Genomic DNA, 18,113 nt, shown 5'->3' with positions numbered 1-18,113 from the left:
CCACAGTTGTGTCAAGTTGGCTGGATGTCCTTTGGGTGGTGGACCATTCTCGATACACACGGGAAACTGTTGAGCATGAAAAACCCAGCAGCGTTACAGTTCTTGACACAAACCGGTGCCTGGCACCTACTACCATACTCCTTTCAAAGGGACTTAAATCTTTTGTCTTTCCCATTCACCCTCTGAATGGCACACATACACAATCCATGTCTCAATTGTCTCAAGGCTTAAAAATGATTCTTTAACCTGTCTCCTCCCCTTCATCTACACTGATTGAAGTGGATTTAACAAGTGACATCAATAAGGGATCATAGCTTTCTGGTCAGTCTATGTGTTATGCGGAGTGGAACAAGGGAACCCAAGAGTAGACTTAGACGAGGAGAAGTAACCAAGAAGTAATCAAGGTATTTATTGAAACACAGGGGGAGATGGAGTGCAGGTCAGGGGTTTCTGGCAACCAGGTGCCGAGACTGAGGGGTTGAGACAGGGTAAGCAGGTCTGGAGGGGAATCCAAGGGAGTAGTAGTGTGGGGAATCCAGGACAGAGTAGCAGCATGACGAGATGTGGGACTGGAGACAGGGAACAGAGTCAGAGCGGGCAGAATGAGCAGAGATTACAATCTGGCAGCGTGGAAGTGGCAGGGCTGAGTATATGTAGAGGTCTTGATTATGGAACATGTTGCAGCTGGTGGGGATCTGCTCTGACTACAGCACACCTGTCTCCACCCACACAATCACACACACACACAGAGAGAGAGGGAGAGGGAGAGAGTACTGGGGGAGTGGCGGCAGGTCAAGGAGACACAGGATGAGCAGTAGAGAGCGTTTCAGGAGCAGATGTGACACTATGTCATGGTAAGAGTAGCTGTTCATAATGTTTTGTACACTCAGTGTATGGTGAGCAATATGTTAGGAATATCGAATCGCAATACATATATACACCTAAGTATCGTGATAATATCGTATCGTGAGGTTCCTGGCAATTCCCAGCTCTAATGACAACCTAATTCCGACAATCACATCAAACATTCTGAACTTAATAACTCATCTTTCTTACTAGAGAGTGGCTGATTTTGACATTTTCTGAGAGTATACTCTGTGTATTTGCGATGGCTTTGAAGTGTAGTACTGCAGGTGATCTTGTCTGGAGAAGGCTGGTTCGATGAGACTGAAGACAGAAAGCTGGAGAGAGAAGGTTCTGTGATGTTGGGTCTCTTACAAACATAATAATAATAGGCCTGTATTACGATAGGCAGCTAATTGTTAAATTACACTTACGCTCCTTGCGTCTTTCTTTTCCCCAACGCAGTTAAGCCAAAACCTTTCCATCCTTAACGCTACCTTGGAAGGTCACTGTCTCTGCACTAATCACCTGTGAGTGAGACGACACTAGCTAGCCAATGGGAGCGTAGTAGAACACCCCTCTGAATAATGGAGCGTGGTTTTGGCTTAACTGCGTTGGGAAAAAGAAAGACGCTTCCTTACCACCCAACTAAATTTGTCACTACTGAAAACTTTCAACGTGATAATAGAACAACTCAATATGCTCTATTGAAATAAAAGTGTTAAAACTATTCTACAAATCATTCATTGCCTTATTTTCAAACATAAAGTTTAGGAGTCAGGGTTTGGGACAGCCAGCTCACAATATAAATAGGTGTATAAACAATGACTTTGTACCACACAGAACAAAAATATAAACACAACATGTAAAGTGCTGGTCCCATGTTTCATTAGCTGAAATAAAAGATCGCAGAAATGTTCCATACGCACAAAAAGCTTATTTCTCTCAAATTTTGTGCACAAATTTGTTTAAATCCCTGTTAGTGAGCATTTGCTGGGGACAATAAAAGGCCACTCTAAAATGTTCAGTTTTGTCACACAACACAATGTGACAGATGTCTCAAGTTTTGAGGGAGTGTGAAATTGGCATACTGACTGCAGGAATGTCCATCAGACCTGTTGCCAGAGAATTTAATGTTAGTTTCTCTACCTTAAGCCCCTCCAAAATAATTTTAGAGAACTTGGCAGTACGTCCAACCAGCCTCACAACAACAGACCACCTGTATGGTGTAGTGTGGGTGAGTGGTTTGCTGATGTCTACGTTGTGAACAGAGTGCCCTTTGGTGGCGGTGGGGTTATGGTATGGGCAGGCATATGGACAATGTACTCAATTACATTTTATCAATGGCAATTTGAACCCACAAAAATACCATGATGAGATCCTGAGGCCCATTGTAAGGCACTTTTTTAAAAGGTATCTGTGACAAACAGATGCATATTGTAAGGGATTTCCTCCTCTTCTTCCGAAGAGGAGAGGCGAGAAGGATCAGAGGACCAATATGCGGCGTGGTAAGTGTCCATGGTTCTTTTAATAAGAAATACTTAACATGAACACAACTGAATACAAAAACAATAAACGAACGAAACCCAAAACAGTACCGTATGGTGAAAAACACAGACACGGAAACAAACACCCACAAACAAACAGTGAAACCCAGGCTACCTAAGTATGATTCTCAATCAGAGACAACTAATGACACCTGCCTCTGATTGAGAACCATACTAGGCCGAAACATAGAAATCCCCAAATCATAGAAAAACAAACATAGACTGCCCACCAACTCACGCCCTGACCATACTAAATAATGACAAAACAAAGGAAATAAAGGTCAGAACGTGACACATATCTGTATTTCCAGTCATGTGAAATCCATAGACCAGGGCCTAATGAATTTATTTCAATTGACTGATTTCCTTATATGAACTGTAACTCAGTGAAATCAATGAAATTGTTGCATGTTGCGTTTATATTTTTGTTCAGTATATATTAATTTAACATTATGTTTGCTATTGCATTGGATTGAATTAGAACATATCATGATGTCAATGAATGTCCTAAGTTTGGAGACAACTGTTTTTTATATTGTTTTTTGGGGGTGGGACAGAATTTACACCACTTCTGTAGAATCACCCAGGTAACAAAAAATCTTTAAACAATTCACAAGTAATAACATATCACAGATGTGTAGTTGAATCAAACATGGAAGTAGAAAGGTTGAAAGGAGTCCTGCATCTCTCTCTTTAGCCAGACAGACTAGTCAATTTTAGTCATGACTGTTTTACATTGATGACCTCAACCTCTGTGCCAAAAATAGATTTTTTCCACCTTTCTAATATCTTTGTGTTTAAGTTTAAATTCTATAAAAATCTTTGCACATCAGTTGGCAGCTAATAGATATGTCCTGTCATGCTTTCAGCTGAACTCACTATATTGATGATACTTGTGTACTGTGAATGGAGAAATTATCCCACATAGACATCTAAACCAATCATCAACTTGACCATATTAGTAGTGATTTCATAAAGGAGGGTTGTATATAATTTAAATTAATTATATTCTATTGATTATACGGGGCAGAACTTGTTGGCAGTCTTCTGTGACATCATAATCCATTGTATGGCACTACCATGACAACGTAATTCCAATTCTGAACCTCATAACTCATCTTTCCTTCTAGAGAGTGGTTGATTTTTACATTTTTGCTGAGTTTACTCCTTGCACTTGTGATGGCTTTGAAGTATAGTACTGTTGTTTTGTCGGTGACTCTTTACAAGGTGGCGTTACACGCTGGACTCCCTGACAGACTCCCAGAAGGTGAGGTGCTTCAAGACACCCTGTTACCCCCCATGATCTCTAAGGAGTGGGCCGCGAACCCTAAACTCCAGACCGACACTTACACCATTCTAAATATCCTGTACAAACGACACTTGACAACTGAAGAAAACACGACCACCACCAAGACCGGACAGACCTTGACTCAGACAACCCAAAATGATGCTGTGCCTAGCTTTGAATTCCTGCGGACCCGTGTGGCTGACCTCCAGACTTTGGAGAATGCTGGAGTGAGTGAGATTGTATGGAGGAGGCCGGTTCGATTGATTAATGAGACTGAAGACCAACATTTGGAGACAGCAGGTTCTGTGATGTTGGGTCTCTCCTGTGTGTTGGGAGGACAGGGCCTGCTACTGAAGATCAGTTTGAAAGGCCTTCTACAGGTAAAGTGATGTGAAGGGACACTGGGGCTAGGAGGGGGTCTGAGAAATGCTTTGGGAAACACCACAATGTTATACTTGTATTTTACCTGAAATATGATTCTGTTGTCCTACAGAGACTAATGGCCTAAACTCATCAAAGGTGAGTGTGCGAGGCGTGTGTGATTTATTTTAGAATGCATTGTTTAGAATTATAATGACCCAATTGAAGCCGGGCGGGTGTGTGGGTTGCCCGCTTTAATGCCTCGCTTAATGAGAACTTGTCTCTATTTTTGTATCGCTGGCGCTGTAGTCACACAAAACCATACTTAAAAAATGTTCAAACTAATTTGAATTGGAAGAGGTAGCTAAGGGTTGAGGCTTTACAATACTAAATTAAACCAATTCATCCACTTATGGAAACACAACATCGCTATCAACAAAGATGATTGGAGATATGGACTATCCTGCTAGCATTCAGTCACTGTAGAATTGACCTTGATCTGTCAAGGTCAGAATTGACCTTGATCTGCCTGTCCTTTCCAACCGCCTTGCTCTGCCTGTCCTTTCCACCCGCCTTGCTCTGCCTGTCCTTTCCACCCGCCTTGCTCTGCCTGTCCTTTCCACCCGCCTTGCTCTGCCTGTCCTTTCCACCCGCCTTGCTCTGCCTGTCCTTTCCACCCGCCTTGCTCTGCCTGTCCTTTCCAACCGCCTTGCTCTGCCTGTCCTTTCCACCCGCCTTGCTCTGCCTGTCCTTTCCACCCGCCTTGCTCTGCCTGTCCTTTCCACCCGCCTTGCTCTGCCTGTCCTTTCCACCCGCCTTGCTCTGCCTGTCCTTTCCACCCGCCTTGCTCTGCCTGTCCTTTCCACCCGCCTTGCTCTGCCTGTCCTTTCCACCCGCCTTGCTCTGCCTGTCCTTTCCACCCGCCTTGTTCTGCCTGTCCTTTCCACCCGCCTTGCTCTGCCTGTCCTTTCCACCCGCCTTGTTCTGCCTGTCCTTTCCACCCGCCTTGCTCTGCCTGTCCTTTCCACCCGCCTTGCTCTGCCTGTCCTTTCCACCCGCCTTGCTCTGCCTGTCCTTTCCACCCGCCTTGCTCTGCCTGTCCTTTCCACCCGCCTTGCTCTGCCTGTCCTTTCCACCCGCCTTGCTCTGCCTGTCCTTTCCACCCGCCTTGCTCTGCCTGTCCTTTCCACCCGCCTTGCTCTACCTGTCCTTTCCACCCGCCTTGCTCTGCCTGTCCTTTCCACCCGCCTTGCTCTGCCTGTCCTTTCCACCCGCCTTGCTCTGCCTGTCCTTTCCACCCGCCTTGCTCTGCCTGTCCTTTCCACCCGCCTTGCTCTGCCTGTCCTTTCTACACACCTTGCTCTGCCTGTCCTTTCCACCCGCCTTGCTCTGCCTGTCCTTTCTACACGCCTTGCTCTGCCTGTCCTTTCTACACGCCTTGCTCTGCCTGTCCTTTCCACCCGCCTTGCTCTGCCTGTCCTTTCCACCCGCCTTGCTCTGCCTGTCCTTTCCGCCCGCCTTGTTTTGCCTGTCCTTTCCACCCGCCTTGTTTTGCCTGTCCTTTCCACCCGCCTTGTTTTGCCTGTCCTTTCCACCCGCCTTGTTTTGCCTGTCCTTTCCACCCGCCTTGCTCTGCTTGCTCTGCCGCCTGCTTCTGGTTTTTCACTTAAGAGCCATGTTTCTTTTTTTCCTCAGGCCATGGTTGCTTTGGAGCTTGATGTTGACCAGGACAAGATGAAGGGAGCTGGTCAGACAGACTCCTGTATTGATGCTGCAACTATTCCAGCGTTGACCTCCAAGAACAGTGGCTCTAACAAGAAGAGAGGCCGAATCTCCAAGAGGGGACACCACTGAACACCCTGCTGCAAATATGGGCCATTGTTTTTTTGGCACTTGAAAGATTTTGATAAAGATTTTGCTTATTACTATACTTGCTGTTTCCGTTTCATTATTTCGCTCAATTGATATTTTTTGTAGAAGTTTCAATAGTTTTCAAAATGATCTCATTCAGCTGGGCACAAAAACAAGACAAGAGGTTGCTTTACAGTGAAGCATTAAGGAGAGTGGACCCACATATTAAAGACAGTTGGTAGGTAACAAAAACTGACACTGTGTATCCGCCCAAAAGGACATTTACTTGTATAGTGCACATTTTCAAATAGACCTTGGTCAGGCATTATCTAAGTGATATTGAGAATGAGGATGCAGAGGAGGTAGCCTACACAGCAGCCTGGCTTTGTGGTTATCTGTCATCATGCCCTGAGTTCATAGTGAAGCACTCGACTAGACCTCAACTCCACTCACCCTCTCTCTCCCTCTTCCTTTAGTCTCGCTCACCTCTTTCTCCTTCTCTTTCGCTCCTTCTCTCTGAGGACATAGGGACGAGCATGACGTATTGGTCCTGATGGAACAGAGAAGGGGCCTGAACTGAACCAGAATTGACCCGGCGACAACCAAGACTAAACACTTTAGGAATGTGTCTGACGATGAGAATGCCAAAGAAAATGTTTTAGCTACTCCCTGTGTGTGTGTGCGTGTGTGTGTTTTTGTATGCGTGTGTGCCTGTGTGTGCCTGTGTGTGCTTGAGTGTTCTTTCATAAGTGAAGGTTATATAAGTCTACACATTTGGAGTGTGCATGTGGAGGCTGTGTGTTTGTGCATCAGTGTGAGTTGTGTGTATTTAGTGGCTTAGTAATTGCGACAGGGTCAAGACCAAGCCACATCATGTTGCCCCTGATTATATCGCAATTATGTTCTTGATTCTGAAACAAAAGTGCCCAACAATGGTTTGATAAGAATAATACCTTTTGTTTAATGAGACTTGCTGTAACTCCTGTGTTCATTCAATTAGTAAACAGGTCTTCTATTCAGCCTGGGGCACCCCATCCCTAATTTTCCTATATCAGACACACCCCCGCCCCTCACTGCCCCCACCCCCACCCTGCAGCGTCCCACATCGGGGCCTCGGCAACATTCAGAACACAGGCTCCACCCCCTCCCCCGGACTGACCCCCACCCATTTGATTGTGATTGACAGCATCTTTGTTCCATTGTGCGTAGCTGTCGCCTCTGATGAAGACACACACACACACAGACCTATGTAGCTCCCCTTACTGCACAGTGCACAGAAAGACCTGGCTGCTACCTCTGTTGCAATACGTAGCTCTACACAGCCAGGATCCTCTGGGTACCAGCTCTACAGACAGGGACTCTACAGACAGGGACTCTACAGACAGGGACTCTACAGACAGGGACTCTACAGACAGGGACTCTACAGACAGGGACTCTACAGACAGGGACTCTACAGACAGGGACTCTACAGACAGGGACTCTACAGACAGGGACTCTACAGACAGGGACTCTACAGACAGGGACTCTACAGACAGACCTGGGCTCCCTCTCTGTAGGTTTCTCTGTCTCTCTCTCACTCTTTCTCCCTCTCTTGGTTTCTGTGTGTGTCTCTCTCTCTCTCAGTGGACTGGGGATCCAGGGCTGAGGGTCCGAGGCTGAGGGTGTGGGGGAAGCAGCTGGTGAGGGAGGCTCTGGGGTGCAGTGGGGCCGTTTCTGAGGAGGAGGCCGTCATTAACAGGGCTCACCCCTCCTCAGGGATGGGAACCAGGTCATATTCTCTCACATGGCACAAAGCAGGGTGTGTGTGTGAGGGGGTGAGAGGGCTGGATGGGGAGCAGGCCATGACCTCTTTATATCCATCAACAGATCACCGGCTTGGTCCAACACACACTGCACACAAGCAGATGCAAAAGAACGCAGGCGCACACACACACACACACGGATACTTAACAGCAGGACTAGACCTATTGGCTATGAGTGTAAGGAGACAGATCTCAGATTAGTTTACATTTCCATGGTCATTTGCAAACCAACTTTCTCTCACACACTATCATTCACTGGCTCTCCAGTCGAACCACACACAGAACAACTTTCAACACCAGTGGTTGGAAACATCCACTCAGACCCTAGAAAAACATTATCCAGTCAACTCAACTCAACTCACAGAGATCAGTAACTTCAAAGAACAATAACCATAATCAAGACTTACAACCCCCCGAAAACAAACCAACATCATATGGCTACAATGATCTCCATCCCTAGACAACAGTATAATACTCTCCACAGGTCTCCTGCTCATTGAGCTGTGTGTTCTGTGGCGTCTGTAGTGGAATCTCACCCCAGCTGACGGTACAGCTAGAGAGAACACACAGTGATCTAGTGCCCCCAACTGGTTCACATAGAGTCCTGCAGGCACAATGGAAACCAGGCTCTCTGGAAACGACACCAAAGACATTGAGCTAAATGCCTCATCATTACAGCGTCATTAAGAAAAAGGCTGTCTCTTTCAGAGTAAACCAAGAAGTTTATTTCTAAATCAATTAATTACTTTCAAAAATAAGATATTAACAATCTATCAATTCATACACTTTTAAAAACCACACATTCAGCTTATAAAAAGATGCAGAAATAATATGATTAAACAGCAAAACAACAATACTACTATAAAGACATACATCAAATCAAATGTACAATGAAGGAATCTAGTAGATTCTTCGTAACTCAGAGCTAAATACTGCATTGTACTAAGAGTTTAGCAAGGCCTGAGTCTTAAGTTCATTGGGTGCTACGTTACGCTTTCACTGTGATTGCAAAATGCTGTTGTTTTTTGTTATTCTTTGTAACTGGTTATGTGTGCTTTGTTTTTCAGACAGACAGACAGACGAAGGACAGACAGACAGACGGACAGAGACGGACGGACGGACGGACGGACGGACAGACAGACAGACGGACAGAGAGACGGACAGAGAGACGGACAGAGAGACGGACAGAGAGACGGACAGAGAGACGGACAGACAGACGGACAGAGAGACGGACAGAGAGACGGACAGAGAGACGGACAGAGAGACGGACAGAGAGACGGACAGACAGACAGATGGACAGACAGAGTCATTGCCCCAACAGTACCTCAAAAGACCAGGACGGAGGAGATGCCTGGCTATGTTTGTGGGTAAGTTGTTTGTGTGTAATCATGTGTATGTATGAGGGCCAGGAGTTTTTCCCGATCACATGATCTGACCAGAAAAAACTTCTAGCCCCATGCATGAGGTCACACTGTACTGTCTGTGTTTGTGCAATTGTGCGTGTTGCCTGGCCAAAGCTTATCCTGGTTCTCTCACGGCCTCTCTCGTCAAGAACTACATGCCCCCTCCTTCCCCCAGGTGGTCCAGGTTTGGGTGTCAATGAGCTACACCATTGTATATTTCTCACAGGGTATGTCCAAAATGGCACCCTATCCCTATATAATGCACTACTTTTCACCCTGGTAGTGCATAATATAGGGAATAGGGTTACATTTCATACCAAGACCGGTCTCTCTCAGTTCGGTGAGATGGTGCGTCGGCGCAGGCAGCTGCAGGTCAGGCACTTAAGGATGCTCATGGTGATGTGCATGAGGGGGCCGAAGTTGAACAGCAGGTTGTAGAAGGTGTTGACCGACAGGCCGCCTGTCTCGTCGGCATACTTCATGGCCACGATGGGCGTGTACAGGCTGTTGGTCAGGTTCCTGAAGCGAGGGTTCCTTGACTCGATCACCTTCTTAGTACACTACATGGGGGAGGGGGGAGAGGGAGAGAGGGAGAGAGGGAGAGAGGGAGAGAGGGAGAGAGAGAGAGAGAGAGGGAGAGAGAGAGAGAGAGAGAGAATATCTGAGTGTTCATAGCACACCTGAGTTTCTTTCAAATACTTTGTGTTCGTTGGTCTGGAGACCCAGATTGGATTGGATTTGTACTTTTGGGACTATTTCATTGGTTCCATTACACTAGGGAAACTCAAAATCCCATGAACCAAAGGGTGACACAGGGAGCAGAGCGTGTTCACTAACCTTGGCGATGTCCTCTGGGGTCTGACCCATGGCCTCAAAGATATCCTTGGAGGAGGGCAGGTAAACATCTTTAAAGTAGCGCACTGTGTCTGCATCAGCTCCTGGGTACTCCATCTTGGCCACGTCCTCCATCATCTTCGTCTCAAACTCAGTGTGCACCGGCCCTGGCTCAATCATAGACAAACTGACCGCAGAGAACAGAATAGATCTTTATTCATCTATTACACAGTAACGGCAATTCTTTATTTTTGCTGACACAGTAACCAGGTATTGAGTCACTGGCTGTAATTGAATGCCCCCTGTGAAAGATACCAAGAGATGTAATGACAGAAACTCAATAGGAGTACAAGACTGACTGAGAGGAACTCACTGGACGTTAAACTTGAGCAGTTGGACAGCCATACTCTCACAGAAGCCCTCCATGGCAAACTTGGAGGCAGTGTAGACATCGTTGAACACTACACCTACAGGCAGAGCAGACTCAGGGTCAGGAGGAATGGGAGTCAGAGAGCAGGACCGGAATCTACAGCTTTTACAGTTTGCCTACTAGTCCAGATCTGTAAGTGCGCTAGACAACCCCTCAATCATTGTCATGCCAGTCTTACCCTGTAGACCCATAACACTGCTCATGACCACGATGTGTCCCGCCCGCCTCTTCTTCATGTCAGGCATGACCTCTTTAATCATCCTCACCACGCCAAAGAAGTTGGTCTCAAACACCCTCTTCATGTCCTCGATACTGATGCTTTCCACAGGTCCCAACAAGCCCACACCTGCATTGTTGACTGAGGGGAGACTCACAGATAGAGACAAGGGTTACAGACCTGTAGTTACACTACCGATACTATACAGATAATACACTGTAGTCTTCTGTACAGACAACTATAGTTATGGTTTAGAGCTGAGGCTCTAAAGCTTTAGTCACAACTGATGTTTTGTAGGCCGTCATTGTTTTATTTAACCGTTATTATAACTAGGGAAGTCAGTTAAGAACAAATTCTTGTTTACAATGATGGCCTACCTGAAGGCAAAAAGCCTCCTGCAGGGACGGGGGCTGGGATTAAAATGTTTAAATAAAATACAAATATAGGACAAAACACACATCATGACAAGAGAGACAACACAACACTACATAAAGAGAGACCTAAAGACAACAACATATCATGGCAGCAACACATGAAAACACAGCATGGTAGCAACACAACATAACAACAACATGGTAGCAACACCTCATGGCAGCAGCACAACATGACAACAACATGGTAGCAACACCTCATGGTAGCAACACAACATGACAACAACATGGTAGCAACACCTCATGGTAGCAACACAACATGACAACAACATGGTAGCAACACCTCATGGTAGCAACACAACATGACAACATGGTAGCAACACCTCATGGTAGCAACACAACATGACAACAACATGGTAGCAACACAACATGACAACAACATGGTAGCAACACCTCATGGCAGCAGCACAACATGGTAGCAGCACAAAACAGGGTACAAACATTGGGCACAGAAAACAGCACAGAGGGCTAGAGACAACAATACGTAATGGAAAGCAGCCACAACTGTCAGTAAGAGTGTCCATGATTGAGTCTTTGAATTAAGAGATTGAGATAAAACTGTCCAGTTTGAGTGTTTGTTGCAGCTCGTTCCAGTTGCTAGCTGCAGTGAACTGAAAAGAGGTGCGACCCAGGGATGTGTGTGCTTTGGAGACCTTTAACAGAATGTGACTGGCAGAACGGGTGTTGTATGTGGAGGATGAAGGCTGCAGTAGATATCTCAGGTAGGGGGGAGTGAAGCCTAAGATGGTTTTATAAATAAGCATCAACCAGTGGGTCTTGCAACGGGTATACAGAGATGACCAGTTTACAGAAGAGTATAGAGTACAGTGATGTGTCCTATAAGGAGCATTGGTGGCAAATCTGATGTCCGAATGGTAAAGGACTTCTAGCCGCTCGAGAGCGCCCTTACCTGCTGATCTATAAATGAAGTCTCTGCTCTGAATCAGGGTTAGTTTGGCAGCTGGGCTGAAAGAGATTACGATAGAGGAAACCAAGTCTAGATTTAACTTTAGCCTGCAGCTTTTTTTGTTTTAAACTTTTTTTTGTTTTTTTGTTGTTGAATTTTACCCCCTTTTTTCTTCCCAATTTCGTGGTGTCCAATTGTTAGTAGTTACTATCTTTGTCTCATCGTTACAACTCCCGTACGGTTCGGGAGAGACGAAGGTTGAAAGTCATGTGTCCTCCGATACACAACTCAACCAAGCTGCACTGCTTCTTAACACAGCGCGCATCCAACCCGGAAGCCAGCCGCACCAATGTGTTGGGGGAAACACTGTGCACCTGGCAACCTTGGTTAGCGCGCACTGTGCCCGGCCCGCCACAGGAGTCGCTGGTGCGCGATGAGACAAGGATATCCCTACCGGCCAATCCCTCCTTAACCCGGACGACGTAGCCTGCAGATTTGATATGTGCTGAGAGAAGGACAGTGTACCGTCTAGCCGTACTCCCAAGTACTTCAAGCTCTAAACCCTCAGAGGTAGTAATCACACCAGTGGGGTGAGGGGCATTCTTCTTACCAAACCACATGACCTTTGTTTTGAAGGTGTTCAGAACAAGGTTAAGGGTAGAGAAAGCTTGTTGGACACTAAGAAAGCTTTGTTGTAGAGCATTTAACACAAAATCAGGTGAGGGGCCAGGTGAGTATAAGACTGTATAATCTGCATATAAATGAATGAGAGAGCTTCCTACTGCCTGAGCTATGTTGTTGATGTAAATTGAGAAGAGCGTGGAGCCTAGGATTGAGCCTTAGAGTACTCCCTTGGTGACAAGCAGTGGCTGAGACAGCAGATGTTCTGACTTTATACACTGCACTCTTTGTGAGAGGTAGTTAGAAAACCAGGCCAAAGACCCCTCAGAGACACCAATACTCCTTAGCCGGCCCACAAGAATGGAATGGTCTATTGTATCAAAATTAAATAAATAAAGGTTAAAAATAAAAATAAATAAAAAAGCTTTGGCCAAGTCAATAAAAATAGCAGCACAGCATTGCTTAGAATCAGGGGCAATGGTGACATCATTGAGGACCTTTAAGGTTGCAGTGACACATCCATAACCTAAGTGGAAACCAGATTTCATACCAGAGAGAATACTATAGACATCAAGAAAGCCCAAATTTGTTCTTAATTGACTTGCCTAGTTATATAAAGGTTTGAATTGTATGAACACTAGTTTTGTGTCTTGAAATACTTTTGGGAAGAATGTATGATTTTTTTCTCTGTGGGCTCCTGAGTGGCACAGCGGTCTAAGGCACTGCATCTCAGTGCAAGAGGTGTCACTATAGTCCCTGATTTGAATCCAGGCTGTATCACATCCGGCTGTGATTGGGAGTCCCATAGGGCGGTGCACAATTGGCCCAGCATTGTCTGGGTTTGGCCGGGGTAGGCCGTCATTGTAAATAACAATTTGTTCTTAACTGACTTGCCTAGTTAAATTTAAAAACTAAAAAACATGAACTCCATTGGTCAGACAGTTGCACCATTCACTGTCACCACTAGGTGTCAGCACATGATTGAAATAAATAGAGAGGTGTGATGTAACAGTCTGCTGGGCTGTTTTTGTTGTATTAAGGGTAGAGGGGGTAGTGTCGGGGAGTGGAGGGTCAGGAGTGAACCTATGAATAGAAACAGTTTTCCTGGAAAAGTCCAGCAGTTGAAACAGAGGTTATAGTTTTAAGGCGTACATATACACATAGGCCTAGACCCTTCAAATTGAACTCTGGACCTCGAAGCCAATTCCACTGCAGTTTTTCATTGTTCCTCCAGGGACTGATTTGGACCTGGGACACCAATTATTAAACAAGTAGAAAATAAAACCAACAGGCTTTGAACCTCGTAGGGTAAGAGTTGAATATCCCTGGCCTAGACGAATGCAGGATGAACGCATGCCCTGGAACACACACATTCACAAACCCACACACACGAAAAAGGCGAGGCTATTTGTCCCAGGGCTAGAGATCAGGTCATTGCCACACAAAAGGCCAGGGCGGGAGGTTTAGCTCGTTAGTTCCAGCACTGTTAACTCACTGAGGATATCAATATGGCGGTCCTTGACACTGTTGATGCACTGCTTGACTGACTCATCACTGCACACGTCCAGAGGCAGCAGCATGAGGGTCTTCCCATACGCATCACCTGCTGCCTCCACCAGCTTATCCTTCTTCTTCAGGTCCCGCATGGTGGCAATGACTGGGAGAGAGAGAAAGAGAGAGAGAGAGGGGATGGAGAGAGAGAGGCAGAGAGAGAGACACTGTTGATGAACTGCTGGACTGACTCATCGCTGCACACATCCAGAGGCAGCAGCATGAGGGTCTTCCCATACGTGTGACCTGTTGCCACAAGAAAAGGGCAACCACTGAAGAACAAACACCACTGTAAATAAAACCCATATTACTTTAACTATTTGTACATCCCACAACACTGTACATAGCCATAGTCTCTAATGCTTTAAAACTTGTGATTTAATGTTTACTGTTCATTTTTGATAGTTTATTTCACTTTTGTTTATTGTCTATTTCACTTGCTTTGGCAATGTAAACATACACTACATGGCCAAAAGTGTGTGGATTTGGCTATTTCAGCCACACCTGTTGATGACAGGTGTTTAAAATCAAGCACGCCTCCATGCAATCTCCATAGACAAACATTGGCCGTAGAATGGCCTTTACTGAAAAGCTCAGTGAATTTCAAAGTGATCGCGTCATAGGATGCCACCTTTCCAACAAATCAGTTCATCAAATTTCTGCCATGCTAGAGCTGCCCCAGTCAACTGTAAGAGCTGTTATTGTGAAGTGGAAACGTCTAGGAGCAAAAAAGTCTCAGCCACAAAATAATAGGCCAAACAAGCTTGCAGAACAGGACAGACGAGTGCTGAAGCGCATAGCGAGTAAAAATTGACTGTCCTCAGTTGCACTCACGGCCGAGTTCCAAACTGACTCTGGAAGCAATGTCAGCACAAGAATTGTTCATGGGGAGCTTCATGAAATGGGTTTCCATGACCAAGCAGCCGCAGACAAGCCTAAGATCACCATGCACAATACCAAGCGTCAGCTGGAGAGGTGTAAAGCTCGCCGCCATTCGACTCTGGAAATGCGTTCTCTGGAGTGATGAATAACTCTGCACCATCTGGCAGTCCAACGGACAAATCTGGGTTTGGCAAATGCTAAAAGAACGCTCCCTGCCCGAATGCACAGTGCAAACTGGAAAGTTTGGTGGAGGAGGAATAATGGTCTGGGCTGTTTTTCATGGTTCAGGCTAGGCCCCTTAGTTCCAGTGAAGGGAAATCTTAACGCTACACCATACAATGATATTCTAGATGATTCTGTGCTTCCAACTTTGTGGCAACAGTTTGGAGAAGGCCCTTTCCTGCACAAAGCACAAAGCGAGGACTATACAGACTGTGAGCCAGGCCTAATCGCCCAACATCAGTGCCCGACCTCACTAATGCTCTTGTGGCTGAATGGAAGCAAGTCCCCGCAGCAATGTTCCAACATCTAGTGGAAAGCCTTCCCAGAAGAGTGGAGGATGTTATAGCAGGGACCAACTCCATATTAATGCCCATGATGTTGGAATGGGATGTTTGACGAGCAGGTGTCCACATACTTTTAGCCATGCAGTGTATGTTTCCCATGCCAATAAAGCCCTTTGAACTGAATTGAGAGAGGCAGAAAGAGAGAGAGCAAGAGAAGAGAGAGAGGCAGGAAAAAGAGAGGCAGAGAGTGAGGCAGAGAGAGGTTCAGAGAGAGGGAGACATTTAGAGAGAGAGAGAGACATTTAGAGAGACAGAGAGAAAGAGAGAGACATTTAGAGAGACAGAGAGAGAGAGAGACATTTAGAGAGAGAGAGAGACATTTAGAGAGAGAGAGAGAGAGACATTTAGAGAGACAGAGAGATTTAGAGAGACAGAGAGAGAGAGAGACATTTAGAGAGACAGAGAGAAAGAGAGAGAGAGAGAGACATTTAGAGAGGAGAGAGAGAGACATTTAGAGAGAGAGAGAGAGAGACATTTAGAGAGACAGAAAGAGAGAGAGAGAGAGAGAGAGAGAGAGAGAGACATTTAGAGAGAGAGAGAGACATTTAGAGAGAGAAAGAGAGACATTTAGAGAGAGAGAGAAAGACAGAGAGAGAGAGACAGAGAGAGAGAGAGACAGAGAGAAAGAGACATGTGGAACAATTTAAGCACAACAAAGCCACAAGAATTAGCCATACAAGATGTAGGAATTTGGAAAACTTATTTTGATAATCTATACAAAAACATCCCACAAAAAGACTTACAACAGAACCAATTAGAAATTAAAGAAAAATTGAACATCCTTGAATCAATCATTAAAAACAACCAAAATCCATTAGATTACCCAATAACACAAGAACTAAATGAAAAGCTAAAATCTATTAAATCAAAGAAGGCTTGTGGTGTAGACATCAGAAATGAAATGCTGAAAAACAGCACACCTGAGTTGCAAAATGCGGTGCTTAAATTGTTCAACATGGTGTTAACTTCTGGCTGCTTCCCTGATGTCTGGAACCAGGGGCTCATCTCCCCTATCCACAAAAGTGGAGACAAAATAGACCCCAATAATTACAGGGGAATTTGCATAAACAGTAACTTGGGAAAGATTTTCTGTAGCATTTTGAATTCAAGAATTCAAACCTTTCTTCAAGAAAAAAATGTAATAAGTAAATGTCAAATTGGCTTTCTTCCTAACCATCGCACTACGGACCATATATACACACACCTTACACACACTAATTAATAAACACGTCCACCAAAAAAAAAAGAGGGCAAAATCTTGCTTGCTTTATTGACATTTATATCAATGAATTAGCAGACATGTTGGACCAATCTCCAGCCCCAGGACTCACACTATTTGACACAGAGGTGAAATACCTGCTATATGCTGATGACTTGGTACTTCTATCACCAACCAAAGGTCTTCAACAAAACATTAATATCCTGGAGCAATATTGCCATAATTGGGCCCTGGCAGTAAATTTCCAAAAAACTAAAATCATGATTTTCCCCCCAAAAAACAGATGTCAGAAACACAAATGTAAATTCACCCTAAACACCTTAATTGTTACGGCTTTCTTCCGATACATATTTAATGAAGACAAAACACGATCAATACAAAAAACAGAACCGTGAAAACCTATACAGCCTATCTGGTGAAATACAAAACACTGAGACAGGAACAATCACCCACCAACACACAGTGAAACCCGGGCTACCTAAATATGGTTCCCAATCAGAGACAACGAGAATCACCTGACTCTGATTGAGAACGCCTCAGGCAGCCATAGACTCTGCTAGAAAACCCCACTAAGCCACAATCCCAAAACCTATGAAAAAAACCCATTCATAAACACAACACAAAATAAACCCATGTCACACCCTGGCCTGACCAAATAATATTATAGAAAACACAAAATACTAAGACCAGGGCGTGACATTAATTGAACACACAAAAAATTACACCTACCTTGGTCTGACCATATCTGCATCGGGAAACTTTAATATGGCAGTGAATGCACTCAAAGAAAAAGCCCGCAGAGCAATGTATGCAATAAAAATGAAATTATTCAAAATCAACATCCCAATTAAAATTTGGACTAAAATATTTGACAGTGTAATCCTACCAATAGCACTTTATGGAAGTGAGGTTTGGGGGCCACTCAATAAACTGGATTTTAAAATGTGGGACAAACATCCAATTGAAGCCCTACATGCAGAATTCTGTCGGAAAATCCTACAAGTCCAGAGAAATACATCAACTAATGCATGTAGGGCAGAATTGGGCCGCTTTCCAGTAATAATGAAAATACAGAAAAGATCATTAAAATTTTGGCTACATCTAAATTCAAGTCCAAATTCGAGTCTGCAATTTAAAGCACTTCAAACCCAAGAGCTGAGCCCAGAAACGAGCCCTCTCAGTCAGCTGGTGGTGGACCTCACCAACCAAGCTGACACCAGCACTGCTTCAAAAGAATGAATTCCAATAAGCAAAATCATGAACCAATCAAAGGAATCATATTTACAATACTGGAAAAACGAAACAAAATCCCAAAGCCGACTAAATTGCTACTGACCCTAAACAGAGAATATGAATTGGCT

At 44.9% G+C, this 18,113-nt stretch overlaps 2 protein-coding genes across 2 annotated transcripts in view; both read right to left on the bottom strand.

The window, feature by feature from the left end:
• Positions 1-2,772: 2,772 nt before the first annotated feature.
• LOC121847280 (circumsporozoite protein-like) lies at positions 2,773-7,621 on the bottom strand. Its single transcript, XM_042327881.1, has 3 exons — positions 7,518-7,621; positions 5,395-5,692; positions 2,773-5,238 (listed from the first exon to the last, which is right to left on the bottom strand). The coding sequence occupies exons 1-3, from the start codon at positions 7,619-7,621 to the stop codon at positions 4,516-4,518; spliced, it is 1,125 nt and encodes a 374-aa protein (XP_042183815.1). The 3' UTR covers positions 2,773-4,515.
• Positions 7,622-8,899: 1,278 nt separating this feature from the next.
• The window catches only part of LOC112226085 (retinol dehydrogenase 8), a 14,844-nt gene continuing 5,630 nt past the window's right edge, over positions 8,900-18,113 (bottom strand). The window contains exons 2-6 of the mRNA XM_024390318.2: positions 14,030-14,191; positions 10,537-10,716; positions 10,302-10,395; positions 9,932-10,115; positions 8,900-9,654 (exon numbers count right to left, since the gene is read on the bottom strand). Of these exons, the coding sequence (XP_024246086.1) occupies positions 9,427-9,654; positions 9,932-10,115; positions 10,302-10,395; positions 10,537-10,716; positions 14,030-14,191 (848 nt within the window). The 3' untranslated portion in view covers positions 8,900-9,426. The remainder of the gene's footprint in view (positions 9,655-9,931; positions 10,116-10,301; positions 10,396-10,536; positions 10,717-14,029; positions 14,192-18,113) is intronic.

This window comes from Oncorhynchus tshawytscha, linkage group LG09, assembly GCF_018296145.1.
Source record: "Oncorhynchus tshawytscha isolate Ot180627B linkage group LG09, Otsh_v2.0, whole genome shotgun sequence".
Taxonomy (NCBI): domain Eukaryota; kingdom Metazoa; phylum Chordata; class Actinopteri; order Salmoniformes; family Salmonidae; genus Oncorhynchus; species Oncorhynchus tshawytscha.
This window is presented reverse-complemented; position numbering and strand designations above follow the sequence as displayed.